This window comes from Electrophorus electricus, chromosome 23, assembly GCF_041902795.1.
Source record: "Electrophorus electricus isolate QZ-2024a chromosome 23, ASM4190279v1, whole genome shotgun sequence".
NCBI lineage: Eukaryota > Metazoa > Chordata > Actinopteri > Gymnotiformes > Gymnotidae > Electrophorus > Electrophorus electricus.
Genome location: NC_137519.1, coordinates 8,406,827 through 8,425,715, shown reverse-complemented (window position 1 = coordinate 8,425,715; position 18,889 = coordinate 8,406,827). Strand labels below are relative to the sequence as shown.

General features: G+C 40.8%; 2 protein-coding genes across 5 annotated transcripts in view; one reads left to right on the top strand and one right to left on the bottom strand.

The window, feature by feature from the left end:
• The window catches only part of myo1ea (myosin IEa), a 52,222-nt gene extending 40,976 nt beyond the window's left edge, over positions 1-11,246 (bottom strand). For 2 of the 3 annotated variants that reach the window (XM_035521000.2, XM_035521001.2), the window contains exon 1: positions 10,929-11,245. In XM_035521000.2, the coding sequence (XP_035376893.1) occupies positions 10,929-10,931 (3 nt within the window). In that variant the 5' untranslated portion in view covers positions 10,932-11,245. Of the gene's footprint in view, positions 1-10,928 lie in introns of all 3 variants that reach the window. The other variant, XM_081705989.1, reaches the window with a different exon arrangement.
• A 1,344-nt stretch (positions 11,247-12,590) lies between these two features.
• LOC113575739 (uncharacterized) lies at positions 12,591-18,634 on the top strand. Of its 2 annotated transcripts, none has more exons than XM_081706090.1 (8): positions 12,591-12,686; positions 14,101-14,178; positions 14,956-15,279; positions 15,393-15,848; positions 16,011-16,055; positions 16,211-16,232; positions 16,351-16,385; positions 16,498-18,634. In XM_081706090.1, the coding sequence occupies exons 1-8, from the start codon at positions 12,635-12,637 to the stop codon at positions 16,635-16,637; spliced, it is 1,152 nt and encodes a 383-aa protein (XP_081562216.1). In that variant the 5' UTR covers positions 12,591-12,634; the 3' UTR covers positions 16,638-18,634. The 2 variants fall into 2 exon arrangements, with proteins under 2 accessions (XP_081562216.1, XP_026863209.2); XM_027007408.3 differs by having other exon boundaries at positions 15,951-16,055.
• The last annotated feature ends 255 nt before the right edge of the window (positions 18,635-18,889 follow it).

Below are 18,889 nucleotides of genomic sequence, written 5' to 3'. Positions count from 1 at the left end.
CACTGACAGTTTTATGGGTGTTTCGTTTTGCTGCATTTCTTAGACTTATCACAAAAAGGGACTAAAAACCATTATTTTTATAAATGTATTCATTTATTTATACAGAAAATGTGCTATATACTTACAGTACAATATGTAGTATCAAACGTGCTAATGTAATGTGGTTGTGATGTAAGCGTCCAAAGTAATGAGTAAAAACGATGAGGTCAGGTACCCATCTGCTTATTGTGTGTACCAAACCTGACTACACATTGAGGCACTGGTTAATTCCTTGTAACGAAGCAGGAATCACAATAAACAATGTACTGTTTTCCAACCCAACCACAGCTGGGAATTACGGAGGTCTGACTGGAAGAGCGTTTTAGACTCCAGAGTGTTCCGAGTCAATGAGGTGGAGGATGGGCAAACGGAGAAATAGGTCTGGAGCAGGTTTAGAGTCCAGCCCAAAACATTTCAGTTTTAGTGGGGTGTGGGTGTGTGGTGTAAGTGAGGATGGATGGATGTTCCTTAAAAGTAAGCAGTGCATCTATGACTCATTTCTGTACCCTCCAATTAGATTTTAATGAACCAATAAATCATTGGCAGAAGAGTATAATGGCAAATCATATACTTTTAACAGTGTCTTAATGGAGGCAGGAGATTATTTTTTTATGCTGCATTAAAAATTCCTCCAATAAATGAACATTTTTTTATGGCCACGCTTACAGAGGGCAGAAAAGTATAATTTATTTTGTGTCCTCAAGAGGGTTACCTTATTATGGGCGGATTAGTGGGACTTTAGACAGATGAACCCTCACATGCTAAAACCGGCATAGACCTCCAACTCCATTGCAAGGGCTCTTGAGAGAAGGTCTGTCTGCCTGTTAGCATATCTTCTCCCCTTTGCCAACCTAGGTCACCACCAGGTCAGGTAAAACAATTCTCTTAAAGAAAAAACTGCATTTCAGTGTTCTAACACGGTGTTAGTGTGGATATTAAATGCATGCTCCTAAAGGAACACACACAACAAAAATGATCTCCCATAGGGTTCCATTAACAGCATTTGGCAGACATTCTTGGCAGACATTCAGTAACACATACTGTCTTACATATTTATCAGCAACAGAGTATGTATGTCCCATGGACTTCTCAGGATATAGAACCACTTTCAGTTCCAGGTTCAAAACAGACTTCTACAACCACAAGCATATAAATCATTCAATGATATCTTGAACTTGAGTTCCTGTGCACATTATAATTAAGTATTTTAACATATTGACCAAAATACTGGAAAATTTGCTATTAACCTATTAACATGTGTGCTAGTACTCTGGGCATACCACCATCAGTTACCTAGGTGTCTACCTGAGAGAGAGCAGGTGTGATTTAAGGAGCCTTCATAAGAATCAAGCTAAAAATCATACACACAATGCACTTTTAGGAAGTGATCAGTTAAAGAACACAAGCACAGAACAGTAAGATAGTCCAGGCGACTTAAAGATCACTCGGATTGTGCTCTCTACCAAACCAACAAAAACTGCTATAGAATATTGTGCTTCTGCATAAGTGGCATATTAACAGTTTGTAATGTCTGATATTCCTCTTTCACTCTAAGCCTTGGAAAAGGCAATGGGAAAAGGCAACAAACACTGGAATTTTGCTTTTAAGCTTTCATGCCAACAGACCAAGGATGGCAGCTGGATTTGGGGCTTCTTGTCACCTGCATTACTGCAGTGGTGGAGCAAACTGCAGGAAGAGCGTTCAAGTGCAGGCCGCTGGCAAGCGTACAGGCATGACATTTTACTCAAGCAGCATTCCGAAATGGCTTCCTGGAAGGAATCACTTGGGCAAACAATGCCGCCAGTGCTAGTGTGTCTACACTATTAACGATGGGATATTTATCAGCGCCAATCTGTTTGCCCTCGAGACCACATGGACTCGAGTGCTTCTGGAAAATCGCTGGTTGGCTGTCCCCATGGTACTGATGGGAAGTTCTCTGTGTGAAAAGCATCAGCTGGGCTAAGAGCTTGTGGCATAATAACTTCACATCAGCAGAATACCAGGAAACACTCATGATTTTTATACTGTCTTTAAGAGGTCTAGGGCATTTTACATTGCTTATACACATTTTTCATGATTTCTGTCAATTCTGAAACCATTTACTTAGACCTGTTCTGAATATTCTATAGAAGATTTTATTTATTCACACCCTGTGCCCAGAATATTTTGCATAACCTAAACATGACCTAAACCTAATGACCAAAACTCTTGAAATGGCCAGATCCTGTGTTTCTTTAAGAGGACTTTCAACTGTCTAGACAATCAAAATACCCCCCACCCCCCGCCAAGTTCGGATCTGCCTGTTGATGTAATTTCCCCAAAAAACAACAATGATAAATGGACAAGCCTTGATGTTCTGTGTACACAATCCATGAATAATCTCTTTCTCTAAGAAGTATACAGTGGTCTAATTCTTTACTTATTTTCAAACTACATCATCATATGATCTAACAACAATTTAGTTCATTTTAGTTCATGTGTTGGCCATTGCCCTAGTCTATGGCCCTACGATTTTTAGACTGTAATTTGGTCTATTTTGCCATGCCGACAAAAGGCCATTTACAGGAGGCGGCTCCAAATCTTAAATTACATAATCTTACACTAATTAATCCTTGTTATTAACAATGAGGTAATGCACCAGTGCATGTAGTAATCAGATTACAGAAGTATAAAATTCAAAGGTGTTGAGAGAGTCTGCAGGATAAAGGTGGAGGTGCTGGAGGTACCTACGACTTCTCCAGAGACGATGGCAGCAGGGAGCCTAACGTAAACCGAGACGGGAGCGGCTCAGAAACGTCTGGTTTCTGCTCAGAAACCCAGGGCCAATGCTAAATTCAGCCCAGACATTCTGTCCACATGCTCCATCCTTTAAGCTGTGCATCAAATCGAATGGGGAAGTAAGGTCGATGGTTCATTCCTAAGGGGACGAGCTCAGATTACACCATGAGCAAATGTCAGATGGAACATCTTTTTAGAAATCACAGGTCAGTGTTTCCTTCTGAACACTGGACAGAGACAAATCATTTCAGCTATATCTGTGACTTCCTGTGTCACACAATGGTTCCCCTTGTCCAGACTGCATGTCGACTTGCTCCATTATGTATAAATGCAGGTCACAGTTCATGGGAGATCACCTGACCACACATCCCAGTTTGCAGATGAAAGTAAATGTTTAGAATCTAATGGGTTTTAGCAATATTATCAGAATTCATTACAACTCCTTCTAACAGTTATGTTCAGTTTCAACGGCAACTGGTATCATTTACATTCCAGAATTTTACAAGCCAGTGATTTTTATAAAGCTATGGTTCTGACAACTATTCAAACTGGTGACCACAGAACTCAAGTCACTTCTGTTCCAAAAATGCCATTTTTTAAAGTTTTTTAATCCCTAGACGTGATTTTGAATGTGTCTGGGTGGTCTAGGATCCATGCCCAAAGCTGGAGGAATCAACAGTGTATCTTTGACTATGAAGGATTTTTCCAGAATAAATTCCCACATCTAATCATGTTTTACTTGAGTAAACTGAAACGTAAAAGACTGATCTTTGATACTCTCTAGGTGGTTTTACTACTCAAAAGCCAACTTGGAAACTTTACTCCATGACTTGAAGGTTAGAACTTGATTTTGTCTTCAAAATCCATATAAAAACAGATATTTTTATTGTATCTGTATGGACTTTGAGAACAACCACCATGAAAAACCATACTGGTATTTATATACCAAGTACAGCCATCCATTTACTGAATGTTCTGTTACGGTAAAGAATTGGGCATGCCTTAATGAGCAACTGCTGATATACTATAGGGAACTTGCTTTGAAAAGCAGCTTAAATGGTATCTTGAGTCACTTCATTCCAGGACTCATAGCTTGTGGTCTTGGCAAAATTGTCCTCCTTTAATAGATTCATGAAAACAGGACCTCCCAGATCAAAGGCAAATCAGGATGTGAAAGTGAAAAAGCACTGGAAAACACATCAGGGATGGAGGTGGTGCGTGTATGTGTGAGTGCATATGTCAGGAGCAGAGTTCAAGGTATTTACACACAGACCAAATATAATCGTCTGGCTCAACAAAAAAGCAGAATAAAGCCATACGGAGAGAACAGGTCTACAGTATGGACCAGATTTACTGGTTAGCAGCACATCTTATTTCCATAATGGGAGACATTGCACTTGCAGGCAGCGAAGTGTGAGAGACAAGCACAGAGAGACAAGCAGGAAGATCTCAGTCATCCGACAGGCCACTAATAGCAGCATAATGAGGAACCACAGCTGAAGAAAACGATGTCGTGTGAACGTGAAATGTACATTCTTCACTCTAAAAAGGATGTTACTAAGTAAGTTAACAAAAGAATAATTTGGTTGGTTTTTTTTTTACATAATGTTAATACACTATGTGAAGTTTAATAAAACAATTTAAATACATGTGAATAAGTGCCATCTAAAAGAATGGGTTTACTGCCCATTGAAATCAGCAGATGCCTGTCCTACAATCTGATTGGCTGCCCTGAAAGCAGCAGACATGTGTCCTGCAAGGTGTTGCTATCCCGTGACCCTTCAGCTCCAGCGTTAATAGCCGTCGCCTCATAAACCAGCCCTGTCTAAACAAATTTTACAGGGATTCACAGAGACACAAAACAACGTCGTCACCATTTTAATAGGCCACATGAGAGGCTCCCAGCGAGGCCACTAACCAAAGACAGGCACATGTGAGGACTTGATTAAACTGGGTGTCCTACCTCCCTTCAACTGCCTACATCAGATGCCAGGTTTGCTGAAAGGGCTCGAGTCCACCCTGACTCGAGTCCGCCCAGACTCTGGCTCCGACGCCCTCTACCACACCTAACAATAAAAACACCACTGCCCAGGGACAGAAGGACCGGTCTGACTGGTGCATCTGGGTGGTGCTGGTCGGCAAAAGGTGCCTTCCTTACTGACACGAGGTCAGCTTCTGCGCATCTCTGATGGTGGCTGAGGGGCGGAGGCTTGGGAAGAGTAAGCTGATCTGAGATCAGTGTGAAGCATCTGTCCTGAGCTCTGCTACCAGCGAGAGTGGGAGGAATGTTGAAGAGGAGCCGACTGGGCCGACCCACTGCAGCCTGTGTCTGTGTGGTGTGTATGTGCGTGTGTGTATGTTTCTGATGATGGCAGAGTCGGGGAAAAGTAAACAGATTGCGCTCAGGAATGCTGCCTGCTAGAAACTCCTACTCATAGCCAACGGGAAATGGGTGCAGGCGAGGGCCGGGAAACGAAGGAACGCCCCTCTGTGTATCGAGCGCTGCCACTCACAGAGCTCCCCGCAGCATGGCTGGCTGCTTGCCTGCTGGATCCTAATGTCTGTTCTCCAGTGCCCCTGCAAGAGCTGCACAGTGAGGTTCAGCACTGGGGTTACTCCGTCCCTTTTCCTGGAGGGTTGGTTCTGGCTGTGATTCATACTTAGGAAACAGATGCGAGTTGCATTAATTGCTCAGTGATTAAAAAAACATTTGACTGCACTTGGATTTGAGAGCCTGGACTTAGTGTCAGGGGTTTAATGCTTTTCCTCCCCTGACCCACATGACTCCACTCATCAGCGCACTATTAAGGCATTCAGGAGGTGATAGGCGTGTGCTGGAGCAGAGAATGCACTAAATTGTGCAACCCAGCACAGACCTTGGACTATGCACTACAGACATTGGACTATTACAACTGCAGATGTGCAGGCTGACATGAAGCACAGAGGCAGAGGGAGAGGGAGAGAGAAGATAAAGGTTACATTGCCTTGATGGTTTAAACTTTCCTTCTTCAGATTATGACTTATGATTTTAACTGTGATTCACTGTCATCGGCTAAATATAACCTCAGCAAATTAACCACAGTATGATAGATGACCTCAACAGAGGAATCACATGCTGCATCACTCCTGAAATCTGGAGGCAAAAATACCATCTTGAAAAGGATTCAAACTTATCCTTTGGTGATCAACATCAATTGTACATAGCCTCAGAGCATACAGTGTGGCAAACATAAATTTTTCTGAGGGTATCAACTTTCATTTGGTAGTGATACACAGTCATACAGAAGATCAGCCATACTTGCTATCTATAATCTTCATATTTTTCAAGCAGCCCAATTCGCAGGCTTCCTGTGTAGGTGAGACACAGTGAGGCTGTGTCCCAATTGGCTGCCCTGATATTAGGTCATATTAGGAAACCGCAGGACCCAAAGTCTGCCAATCAGGACCTTTGATATACTCTGCGTTACTTTCCATAGGACAAAACACACTGTAAACAAAGCGACTATTTAAACACCAGACATACAAACACGTTGAGTGGTGGCACGTGGCAGCATTCAAAACACAGACTCATCCTGCAAGTTCAGAACTTGCTGTTATTTGGCTTTCTACTTGAGCTTTTCTGCTGAATTGGAGAACCATGATCAAATAGCCATGATGCTGATAAAACGAGTTAAAAATAACCTGTCCTCCTGGTGTCAGAGACCTGCGCGCTCCTTTCAATAGCTTGTCACCGTCATGAGTCAGCACATGCAAATCCATATCCAGTAGGCTGTTGGAAGCGTGCACTGATAGGCTGTTGCTGGGACTGAGGTCATGTGTGTAATAGCGTTGCTGCTTTTTTGTATGAGAGCTTGCTTGAGGGCTGGGTATGTAGAGACCGAACCGCAATATCATCCTCCTTCGTGATAACAAGGAAAATTCATAATGCTGTTTTGTTATTCTGGGTTTGGAGACACAAAAATAAGTTAATTTTATTCTGAGTTTGGGTATGGAAGGAAAGAATGTTTTCATGAATACAGCAACATGAGAGTGGCAACACAGCCAACCCAGAATGCAACGTAGTAAAGGCTAGATTTCATCATGCTCAGAGGTCATGCTAATCTGTCTGTGACTTTTAGCAGTGTTTTAGTTCAGGGAAGAAAAGTAGACTACTCCTTTAGGTCACCTTCCCCTTTCTTTGTTTTTGCAGACCACTGATAGCAAGGAAAAATCTCAAAACTTCCTTGCAAAACCGAAGTGTAAACACCGGCCCTGAGCAGGCTGCGGCTGCAAGTGAAACGTTCTGTATCTCTTCTGTGAATAAGAGATGTGGCCATGAGTCCTTCCTCGGTGCGACACGGCCGTGTATTCAGCAGTGCATCTGCTCTCCGTCACCGGGGGCAACAAGCTAAGGCTCCAGCCCGATACGAGCAAGACAGCCCGGATCCACAGGCAAGTCAAAAACGGCTTCAAAACCGCGCAACCGTAATATCAAACCAGGGCTGAACTCTTCCAGTAACACTGAACAGACGAGATGTTTCTCGCCCTAGTGACTAACCAAGCGGACCGCTGTTCTATCTGGCAGCACACACCGTGACTGCTGCGCAGATGAAAAGCTCCCGGTGTACATCGTAGGCGATCAAAGGCGCTCTGCCTGCCGACAGTTGCTAACAGGAGCCGCTCACTGCTGGGCCAGCTGGTGCACTGGAGCACGCGGGCCAAATGGAAGAGCGCGAGTAGGTCGAACAGGCCGCACGAGTCTGACCCCAGCTGCTTCATCCTGCAGGGTGGGACAATGCTAGCATGTGCTAGCCTCTTTATTCTACCATGAGGATATGTTTTAGGCAGAGATCACAGTGCGATTTTATAAGGCGCTCTGGACAAGGGTGCCTGCCAAAATGCTGGAAAATGTAAAACCTAAATGGATCAGAAACACCCAGATGTGGCAGTACGGAAACAAGCAGTATAGAGCGTTTGCAGCCTACTCCAGCCTCACGCAGAGAACCGGGACAGGTCAGGGTGCGGTTTACGGACATGGCCATGTCCTAGCAGGAACACAGGGGCAGTGACCGTGTTTCTGAGCTGAAAAACCTGGAGTCACGTTCATGGCAATGGCCTTCTCTTAGAATAATCTTTTACCGTGTCTGCAGGACATGTTCGGTGATACGGATCGGCCTCTCGCCGGTTCATAACAACTGAGGGTGGCAACGAGTCTAGATAGTTTTGGGGAGGAGTAAGGACATGCCTATAATTCTCATATTTTAAAAAATCCAACCCTATATGCCAGAATAAAACAGTAAGCTCCCTACCGTTCCCCTGTCCCAGAGGCCATAACTTTGTCAGATATGAGAGAGCAAGAGAATACAGCCTTTGCATTAGTCAGTACTGACACATGGGGTTTTATGGTTTGGCTAGAAAACCTGCCACCATGATGTCCTCCAGAGAACGGCTAGCTTCTCCGAAAACATGCTCAGAGCCAACAGTAACAGCCATTCAGACAGACCCAGTAAAATAAAATTCAGTGTGTCGGCGACAAAGCAGAGAAAAAAGATGCTGTATGAATTCAGCATCATGGCAGAACAGGAAACCATATGTACCACACACAGTAAAGAGTCACTGCCATAAAAAAGAAAAGAAAAATGAACAATGTAAACATTCTTCATTCTTAGTTGTTCTTCAGCTTCGTTGTTGTGTCGTTTGTCTGCTTTATGGGAAATTATCAGTAACCCTGCAGTAGTGTATTAGCCTGCAGTGAAGGGGCTATTGACAAACTTAAACCATCAATCCAAAAGCCTGCAGCCGTGTGGGGCATGCCAGGACCAGCACTTTATGAACGCCACAGCTCAGATGCAGATGGCCTTCATTAGTACAGTCGCTGGATCCCTCTGTAGCCTCCTGATAGAGCAGGAAGAGGGCAAAGAGCAGGTTTCCAAAGTAAGTTTGTGGGGGGGGGAGCGGGGGGCTACACATCTTCCTGCTGGAGACTTTAATGCAAAGCATATGCTGCTATACTGACCTGCTATTGAGCATCCAGAGAGAGATTTTAAAAAATGAGCAGAGCAAGCGTCTGCTGTCCCAGACAGTCCATGTGACTGATTGATTCTTTTCACACATACCAAGCAGCAAGGCTACATTAGCCTGGTCCCAAATTCCCTTTCAGACTAAAAGAAAATGCATCAAAGTACACCAACAGCAGAACGTAGTCAAGGACATGCAGATCAGTAATGCAGACTGAAACAAATCCCTCAGCTGCCCTGGCAATGGACGACGGCTTTCCTATGACATTTCAGACACATGAACCTGCGTGCACTGCAGCCATCTGCATTCACATCACAGTGCAAACTGCAACTGAAATGAAATGCTCATACATTAAAATTTATTCTCGTCGCCCTGCTGATGTGTCTCTTGCCATGTTAACAGCAGGCTAATCCTGCATTTCTATAACAAAGGTAAATTAATATGTTATGCTTTGAGTGTCTAGACACACTGTGTTTGGAAATTCTCTCCTATCATCAGTTTGTCTCTGATGGCTGGCATTGTTGACATCGGTCACCGATGTGGGCTGTGTGTTTACACTAGACATGGACATGCACTGTAACTTCCAAATTAAGAAACCAGTCCTTCTCCTTTCGGGTATCATGAATGAAACGAGTACTGTGGTTGCTGAGATATTCCAACACAAAAGTCTAGCCAAAACAATATAATCACAAAGCTTAACAGAGTTAGCTAGACTCTGGAGGAGAACATTGTTGACACTTTTACACTGAATGAAACCTGTGTCCATGTCTGACTACACTATGTACAACCTTGAACTTGATAACCGAACAGCCACATTGTCAAGTCTTTTCACGCCATTGATCAGGACTTTCCACCTAACATACAATGGATGTCACCAAGATTGATATTTACAACTTTAGCATTAAGCACACTTATCCAGAGTGATTTACAGAAGTGCTTTGTTGTCTCCAAGGATGTAATCCTGATGCTAGCATATTAGACTACAGTGCTAAAATATATCATTAAGTTCCTAAAGGCATGTGGATAAGCACGGACAGAAGTTTAATGGGTTTATTTGAAATCATTTTCTCTAAGAACAGGTTTCCAAATTTCAGAGTCTTGTTTAAAAACCCAGACCCTGAGGGAAAACCAGTTCTGCTGGTGGCATAGCTCTGCAAACATCTGTTGAACTGCATGGATGGGACGAAGTGGCATAACCTGTCCTGCGACCAAGCGCAAAGACACCACGAAGGATTTGGCTAAGCAGAACGTGTAAAATGACGTTTCAGGCTGTGAATATCTAATTACATTTACAGTCCATCAACAGTATGGATCAACAGACTATCGCTATATGTCGCTCAGTTTTCTGCGGCGTTGTGTGGATATTAACTAGGCATTTCGTGGTAACACGAGAGGCAAGTCAATGCAAAGTGTAGACAAATGTTATTATGAAACTAACCGAGATCCATGCAATGATTCAAACTCGTCTTTGGCCCGCTTTCCTGCTACTACAGGACATAAGAACGAAGAAAAACTGCAGGCAACTGTTCAAAGTTTCAGATGATGTTCTATAAATTATAAATGAGACACGTTCAATTGTCACTTGAAACAACATATAGGTCAAAGTACGACCTGTTCAAAAAAGGAAGCAAGTGCACTAATAAAAAAGACAAACCTGCCAACCAGGTGAGGGCGTTTTCTGTTTTCAAAATTCAGTCAGACCCTCAAAGTGCATCTTAATGGGTTTGAATTTCAAGTCCACAACACGGCATCATCACCCGTCAAAGAACACAGATGCGAACATTTCATTCTGCAGGTTTATTTAGCCTAGGTAGTTTACCAAAACTAGTGGCAAATACTTTCCATAATTCCATAAACTAGTTCCTTTATTTTACCGGGTTAGGACGTCATTGTTCCTTATTATAACACAAATCCTTTCTTTTATTCTAACAGTCGTTTGATTTTACGCACGCAGGTCGGAAAACACCAGTCGGTAGAAAAAGCATAGCGTTACAGCTTTGATACGATGACACAAAAACTTTTACAAAGTTATTGCCTGTCAAAGTTGTCATAGCCACCAACCGTAAACAGACAACAACGACTCCTGGTTAGGTAGCCAGTTAAAGATAACTCACCATACTTATTGTTGTTGTCAGACGGACACGGTCACCTTAAAATAGTCCGTTTTGTTGAGGTGACTGCGCAAAGTATCCTTTCTTTTTTTAAAAAGAAAACTCAATGTTTTCAGGAGAACTCTGCCCTGCGTAAAGTAACTCTCGGAAAGTTCTCTGAAAAGACGCTTGAGATTCTCCTCAGGACCAGGTGCTTGGCGCCATTCTACTGGTCGTATTGAACAGCAGTGAGCAGCAGGATAACGCTGTACCCAAATCAGACATAAACTGTGGAAATTGACTTCTAGGTTGGAGCCTGACGACATCGACCAAGCCAACGATCCATAAATGGTGAGTTGGTGTTTCGCCCCTAGCCAATAGGAGCCGCCTCTCCTCGCGTCATTACGAAGGGAATCCCACAGGATGATTTCGAGCTTTTCCCCCCCCAAAACGAGCCATCGAAACCGATGACAATAATGAAGAGTATTTCCAGCTGATCAGGACCAAATACAACACACGAAAAACTATTTTTTGATGTAATGTTTTGCCTCGTTAATTCATTTTTCACGAATTAATAAAAATTAGCTTTTGAGTGAAAAAAATAAAAGGCTCATTAAAAAACATTCGCTTGTAAACAACAGAGTTTGCGACTACCAGAATTTTAAGAAGTAAGCAAAGACTGTCCGACTGCAGGATATGCTGCCCAACGATGGTGGTAGGACTAACTATATAGTCCCGATTCCAGCTATGCAAAGGTTCAGTGCAACAACCGTTGTCTAGTTTAGGTAGACTCTTTGCAAAAGCCTACAAATCTGTTAACAGAATGAGACAAGTCTTTACGATGCATTCAAGCATGGAAATGTAAATATAATGTTATGAGTATAATGACATGAATGAGGAATATATGCATCTTTACCGTCTCGGGTACAAACCGTTGTACATATAGGCCTTATAGAAGGTGACATAATGGGTATATACTGTAGCTAGCCCTAGAAGAAAATTAAATTATAGCTGGCTATATGGAAGAAACGCATGTTTTCTGGCCATAGTATTTTGTGGTGCTGGAGAAATCTGTAATTAACTGACGTTTCATCGTGAGCATAACGCTGTTATAAGAGTAATAGTAGTTTTCTCACCTCCAGCATCATTAGCTACTAAGTAAGACATGCCGTAAACCTTAAGGCTTGGAGAATAGCAATAGGTTAGTGACTGTCTTGTCACTTCTTTTATTAAATATATATTTAGTTGAGCCTGGCGCGATTAATTGTGATTTCAACTCACACGTCACATGTCACATGGTGCAATGTCTACTGCTGAAAAAGATTCAAAAACAAAACAGGTAAACAGTCTAACCCTTTGGATACTGCGCAATAGACCTACTTATGCAAAGCCTACAAAAGGCTTCCAGGTTCGGCGGAAGACGTGTTAATGTTGACCACAAGATATATGGCCAAACAGATCCCAGGTTAAAACGTGTAAATCTACATAATAAAACCTAATTAATGTCGCCATCTACGGGTGACTTGTTTTAACAGCGCCTGACCAAGAAAAGCAGGTGCAGAGGCGGATTACACACTAGCGTACTACAACATTGTTGTTACGTTTGAAAACACACATATTGAGAAACTTCTGTTTCTTCCTGTTCCTCATGTGGTTTCACATATTTTGAATACCCTGCAAGGAAAAGCTGAACACTTTTGCTCTTTTGCATAGTGCCCAAGAAAAGAAATATGGAACTGCAGTATATTACCATTGTGGTATTTTTTCTTGGCAAATGCCATGGTGAGTTTATCTCTATCTATCTATCTATCTATCTATCTATCTATCTATCTATCTATCTATCTATCTATCTATCTATCTATCTATCTATCTATCTATCTATCTATCTATCTATCTATCTATCTATCTATCTATCTATCTATCTATCTATCTATCTAATCTGGGTGGGCGTGTGGATGTATTGTCATGTTACTGTAATTTGGGTAGGGCATTATATAGTCTCAATCTCAACATTATATAGTCCCACTCTCAGATTCAGCAAAATGGAAGACTGTGTTAAAGACATAAAACCTTAGATTTCTTAAAACATTGGAAGTAAAAAAAACAAAAAAAAAACAGAAGTACTGATGTTGGGTCGGAAGTCAACTTGTAATGAGGCTGCTGAATTTATTCTTAACCTTGATGTTTTTTTTCCAAATAGGAGCCTTGTTGTAACCTTTAATGCTGGTGGCTTTAGTTACTGTCAATCTGTACAGTCATTATAGTTTTCGCAGTCACTTTCGTGCACTTGTCACTCTGATGGCACTGACATGTTCATTGACAGAAATATTTACTTTTAAACATAAACTAAGGATATTGATCAACTTACAGACTTTTGCAAGTAATCCATTGTGGGTACTGTTGGTACAAATTGTTGTGAGAAGTATCGTTTTGCAAATGTTAATGATGATCTGAGAAAGGCACTAAAGTGACTGAGAAAAAGTGTAGAGTGCAGCAGAGTTTCCAGCAGAACTAGCTGTAATGGCTTAGCTAAAAAGAGAGCAACAGAAGGTAGCACAGACATGAGGGCTCCCCGAGACATGAACGCTCCTCCGCTCCACCTGCGAGAGCACCCTGCGTCCATGACACTCTATATCCATAAATCCCAAGATCTGCAGCTATTATCTAACATGAAAACGCATTTTCAAAAGCTGGACTAAACAGGTTTTCAACTGAGCCTTCAAAACCTCAGGCACTGACTGAGTCCTGAACATTGACTGCTGTAACATTCAGATGACCAGCACGTTGTGATGCGCTGGTTGTGGCGGGTCGTAATAGGAATACTGGTTTCCAGCTTCTCTCCAGCTACCCCTGTTGACCCTTTCTAAGTTTGTAAACAAAGATGACGTTGTGAAGAGGCACGTGCATTTTGGCATGTGATCCAGAGTGTTGATCCAATTTCTTTAACAGATAAATCAATTAATAAAAGACAATATATAAACATTTTATATGTAGCTATGTCTCTCTTCAGTGCCTGGTATTTGTTCTTTCAGTGCCAGATGCTGCTAGTGCATAAATTAAGATCTACCTCCTCCAGTAGGTCATGATGCATGCAAGGTTTTTGTAAAAATTTATTATAAGTGATCTCTGAACTGAAAGGCATGCAACAGTCACAGATTTTTTCTAACACTTCTCTAACTCCTGCTTTTCCCTTCAGGCTTCCACTGTTTGCAAGAGAGAAACATACTGCTGCAGTATCTTGCCCTTCTGGTCTTTTTCATTGACAAGTGTCACGGTAAGTAATTTCACATTTTTTTGTGTATTATCATATTATTATGGCTTATGCTGGACATTACATATAATCCTGTATTACACATTCACAATTAATTATATATCATACTGTTGCAAATTCTTTTTTTTTTAGTTTATGCAGTTGAGTTTTTATAGAATTGTGAACAGAAATAAATTATAAATCTACTTTCTGATCAAAGTAGATGTTAGGCATTCATAATAGAAAATAGGTTCACTGAGATACTGAGGGGCAAGCTTATTTAGAGATTTATATGTCTATATTGTTATGCCAGTGTTTCATATAGGAGGACCTCTGCCTTGTCTGGGTTTATAGTAGGAGAATGTTATCTGACATCCATGCTTTTATGTCTTTTACACAGTCTTCATTTCTATGCCCTAATCTGACCTATACATAGTCTGTGAGGTCTTTAAAAATGTACTTTATCGTCATCATATATTTCAATGTCTGTTCACATATCCGTTTTATCTCATTTTTAATTATGTGCATGCATAAATGTATTGATTAAAAGTAACATTGGAGAATTTACCTCTGTAAAGCTAAGCAGAAGGCAATTACACACTTGGTTATATAGTCTAATATTCTAATATTTTGGGAGTTTTTTTCAGTTTTGATTTGATTTTGTAGAATGCAATTTGTGGTAGATGCACAATACACATTTTATCCTACGGGTTATTGTTATTAACAAGATCCAAACTAATGCCTGCATTATCAAACTAATTTCCTCAGTCTTGCTGTAAATATTCTTTCTTCTTCCCCAAGGACATACCCAGTTCATTTATACCATGAAGGATGAAGTACAGTTAGTCTGTGACACCAACAAATGGAAAATAAGCACAAAGTCTGATAACTTTATCAGAACTGGATGCTTGGTAAAGTGTTCCGATGGTAAACTCCTCACACTTAACGATTTCAGCAACTCAACAGATTTTTGCACAGAAGAAGAATCAGATCCTAAATGCTCACTGAAAGTTAGGAGTGGATTTTTTGCATGTGTTAAGGCTCTGGATAAGAACTTCCTTTTTCCATTCAAATCATCTCACAACATTATTGATTCATTTATAGTTGCCATTCCAAATCCAAACAGTGAGTACATTTCATGTTAATTTCATTCATATCGTTTTGTTGTAGTATTTTATGAAGCTCAAGGCAGTCCTCTGATTTAGGAACGGTCATCAAAGTTGTGTTTTTCTCTCCAGTGACATCCATGCCTGAAATAACAAACCTAGTCAAGGTAAAAGAAGGTGAATCTGTACCGCTACACTGCAGTTTCACGTTTACACAAAATTACGAACGCAAGAATTTTGTGGTGTACTGGATCAAGACTTCTGGAAAGAACAGCACCTGTGTATACTCATATGACTTTGAGTGGAACAGTATAAAACACGGTCACCACTGTGACGTGCATGGACACCTAGACAGGCTCTCAAACCAAACCATAGAACCGTACACGCACAACATCACGATCAGGGCAGCGATGGAGTCAGACAGTGGGCAGTACCTCTGTGCAATACATGTGAACACAAACAATAATGGAGGAAACTGGAAGGTGATAAGTAATATTACAGTTAGTCTACATAAGGCCAAAACTCCTGATCTGGAAACAAATAAGTGGGCATCTGGATCTGAAAACAGTACAGCTGGAAACAAATCTGGTGAGTTTTATCTTTTTGTGAGTGTCAGTGAAGCCACTGATAATTCCCACTGATAATTTTTACTGTGTTTCTAAATACTCTATCATTCTTGTTTACACACAGTTGATGACCCTCTCATCCCCTTGTACATTACACTGCCCATATTATTATGTCTTCTGGTAGCTTCTGTGGTGGCATTCATGAAGAGAACAGCCATTACTTCACCAGGTAACCAACTTGTGAATTATTAGCATGTAAATAGTTGTTGTTTTTTTTTTTACTAGAATAGCAACTGAAAATATGTACTATGTCTAACCATCTAGTAATCGGTACCTACCCTAATTCTAATATTATAGGGGTTTAATTGTTCTTTTTATTCACAGAATCTGAGGCAGTTCAGCTACGGTAGGCAATGACCTTCAGATTTCTGTGATTTTTAAATGAATAGGATTTCCATTATTGTGTCAGCTGTTCCTCTTTCCTCTCGTAACAATGACTTGTTTCTTTATTATGACTTCTGCAGTACTCAAAATAGAGAGGAAGAGGCTGATATGGACTGTGAGTATTTTCTTCTTCTCTTCTCTCTTTTTTATTACATTTTTTAATCATCTTTTTAAAAATTTTTTTTATTGTCAACAACATAAGCAGTCTGTGTACATGTTTCATGTAGGTTCTCCATATGATGTGGGATTTGGTGAAGAGGAAACTGATTTTAAATCTAAGTGGAATTCTTCCCACAAGGCTAATAATGGTTATGAAGAGTCCACCACATTTTTGGATCCTTATTCAGTTGTCAAAATCCAGAAATGAAGCCAGGGAGCAAGATTACCAAACATCCCATTTATGGAACCTGGGATAATCTGTATCTATGAAGGGACACCTCGTGACTTACACATGATTTACATATCAAAATAGTTTACCTTCTATTATTTGGAAGAGGAATTCTAAAGTATAGAAAAGATCAAGTGTCTGAAATAACTGTACTATGCCATAATTAATATTTTTTTCACATTTGAATTGTCATTCTACAATAGCCTCTGACTGTAGACATGCACTAGCAGGCCTGATGGACTCCCAGGCCAGCAATGCGGTGACGATAGTGACATCTGTAACATATTCTTTACAGATTTTCAACATGGTGGTGTAAGGTGGTCTCAAACCCAGGTCAGCTGGGTGATGATACCAACAGCCTACTGGGTGAGCAACCACGCTCTAACAACGGTGTGCCCCTGTGCCGAACATTTAGAGCTTGGGACAGGTAAAACAAAGGGAAAAACTAAATACCACACCGAGTGTGGAAAAAAGGGAGAACAAAGGACACCAAGGGAAGCAATGGCAACCCCGATGCACTGGGGAAAACTCATCTAAAACTTCCCAAACAAAACCAAAAAACGGGGAGGAACTTGAATGGCTAAGGGAAACCTCCAGAGAGAGAAAACTGGAGAGGAAAAAGTGAGGTGTGGCACAAGAGCTCACAGACCTCAATACCTTAAGTTACCGGCTAGGAGCTTGGCTCAGAACTTTGGCAAAAACCCAGCACTGAACGACTGGTTCACTGCGCTTATATAAGCTCTAGCCCAGCTGTTGGGTGTTAAGCTTGATTAGAGGTGTGGTTGGCTCGAGGCCTCCCTCTGGTGGCCGGAAGGGGCATCGGCCTGGCGCCAACCCTGCTATTTCTACATTAAGGAAATCCCCGGATTACTTTTTTTGCTGTGATATACTGTGCCCCGATTTCCCCATTTTTGTTTGAACATGTTCTAACATAATTTACGTTGTTATCTAATGCCAAGATTTTGATAACTGTGTCTACTTTTGAATATCTGCAGACAGGTGTTGGACAAATTTTGAAACTGATTAATATTATATGCATGTATAATGTTTGTCATGTCCTGCTATTATTAAGCATGTAGTTACCATAATCTTCATCTCATCTTCATTCATTTTGTTATAGATCATATGTGTAGCCAGCTATACATTGTTTAATGCTCTCCAAAGTATACTGTATGTTTGTGTTGCACAAATTCATTGGTTTTTATTACAAGGTTTAAATAAACACATACCATACTTGTCAAAAGTTTGGACACACTTTTCATATTATTGTCATTGAGAAATAACTTATACAGTGTAGATTGAAATGTTATTCACACCAAACATAAAATTATGTTTATTCAAAATTTAAAGTATTTTGGGTGCAAACATAATTGATGAAAATTACTATTAATGCCTAACTGATTAGTGAAATCTGATCTCTGCAGTTTGAAAATTGATTATTCTGGATATTAATTGTATTACAAGGCCGTTTCCATTGCTGTACATCTTTCTAAGTTATCAATAAATCATTTACAGCTATATCATCTACTATAAGTGGGGGCATAACACCATGAAGGATCTACCACATCTGTTGTTAGCTACTCCATAGTCAGAAACCATGAATTAATTTGGGGCACCAGGGACCTCTTCCATTGTGGTATCTAGAAAATGTGCAAACAGGAAACCATCACCTCTCTTGAGTAATACATATATTATACTAATGTAAACTAATATGTCAACATTTATCAATTTTAATACATCTTCATTCTCGTATATTACATAATATATCAAAATGTAAGCTTATGATATACGTTTTTTTCACCGTAAAGCTTAAGACAACTCTCAACTCTCTAACGCAAATACCACTTTTACTGTAACGAACATTTTAGGTACAGCAGTGCTGTTAGCACATGTCGGGTAAGCCAAATTACATCACACTCACAGAACGTAAACTCACGCAAGGCCATTTTAACCACCAGGTGGCGCTACTGTCTAAATATAGTTTTAAAATCATTGTCCATCTGCTCCAGCAGGTGGTGCTGCAATATTTTCCCCAGTGCTACTCTAAATACTTACTAGATAAATACATATAAAACACATCATTTAAACTCTGTGCGCATTAACTAATATAGCTGTGTCTCCACTATTCAATGAATCGAGGTTAAAATAGTATCCAGCGCCAGCCGGGAAGTTCTTGTTCTCAAGGCCCAATAGTCCAATCAGCCATTAAACCATTCGGTCACACCAGTCTG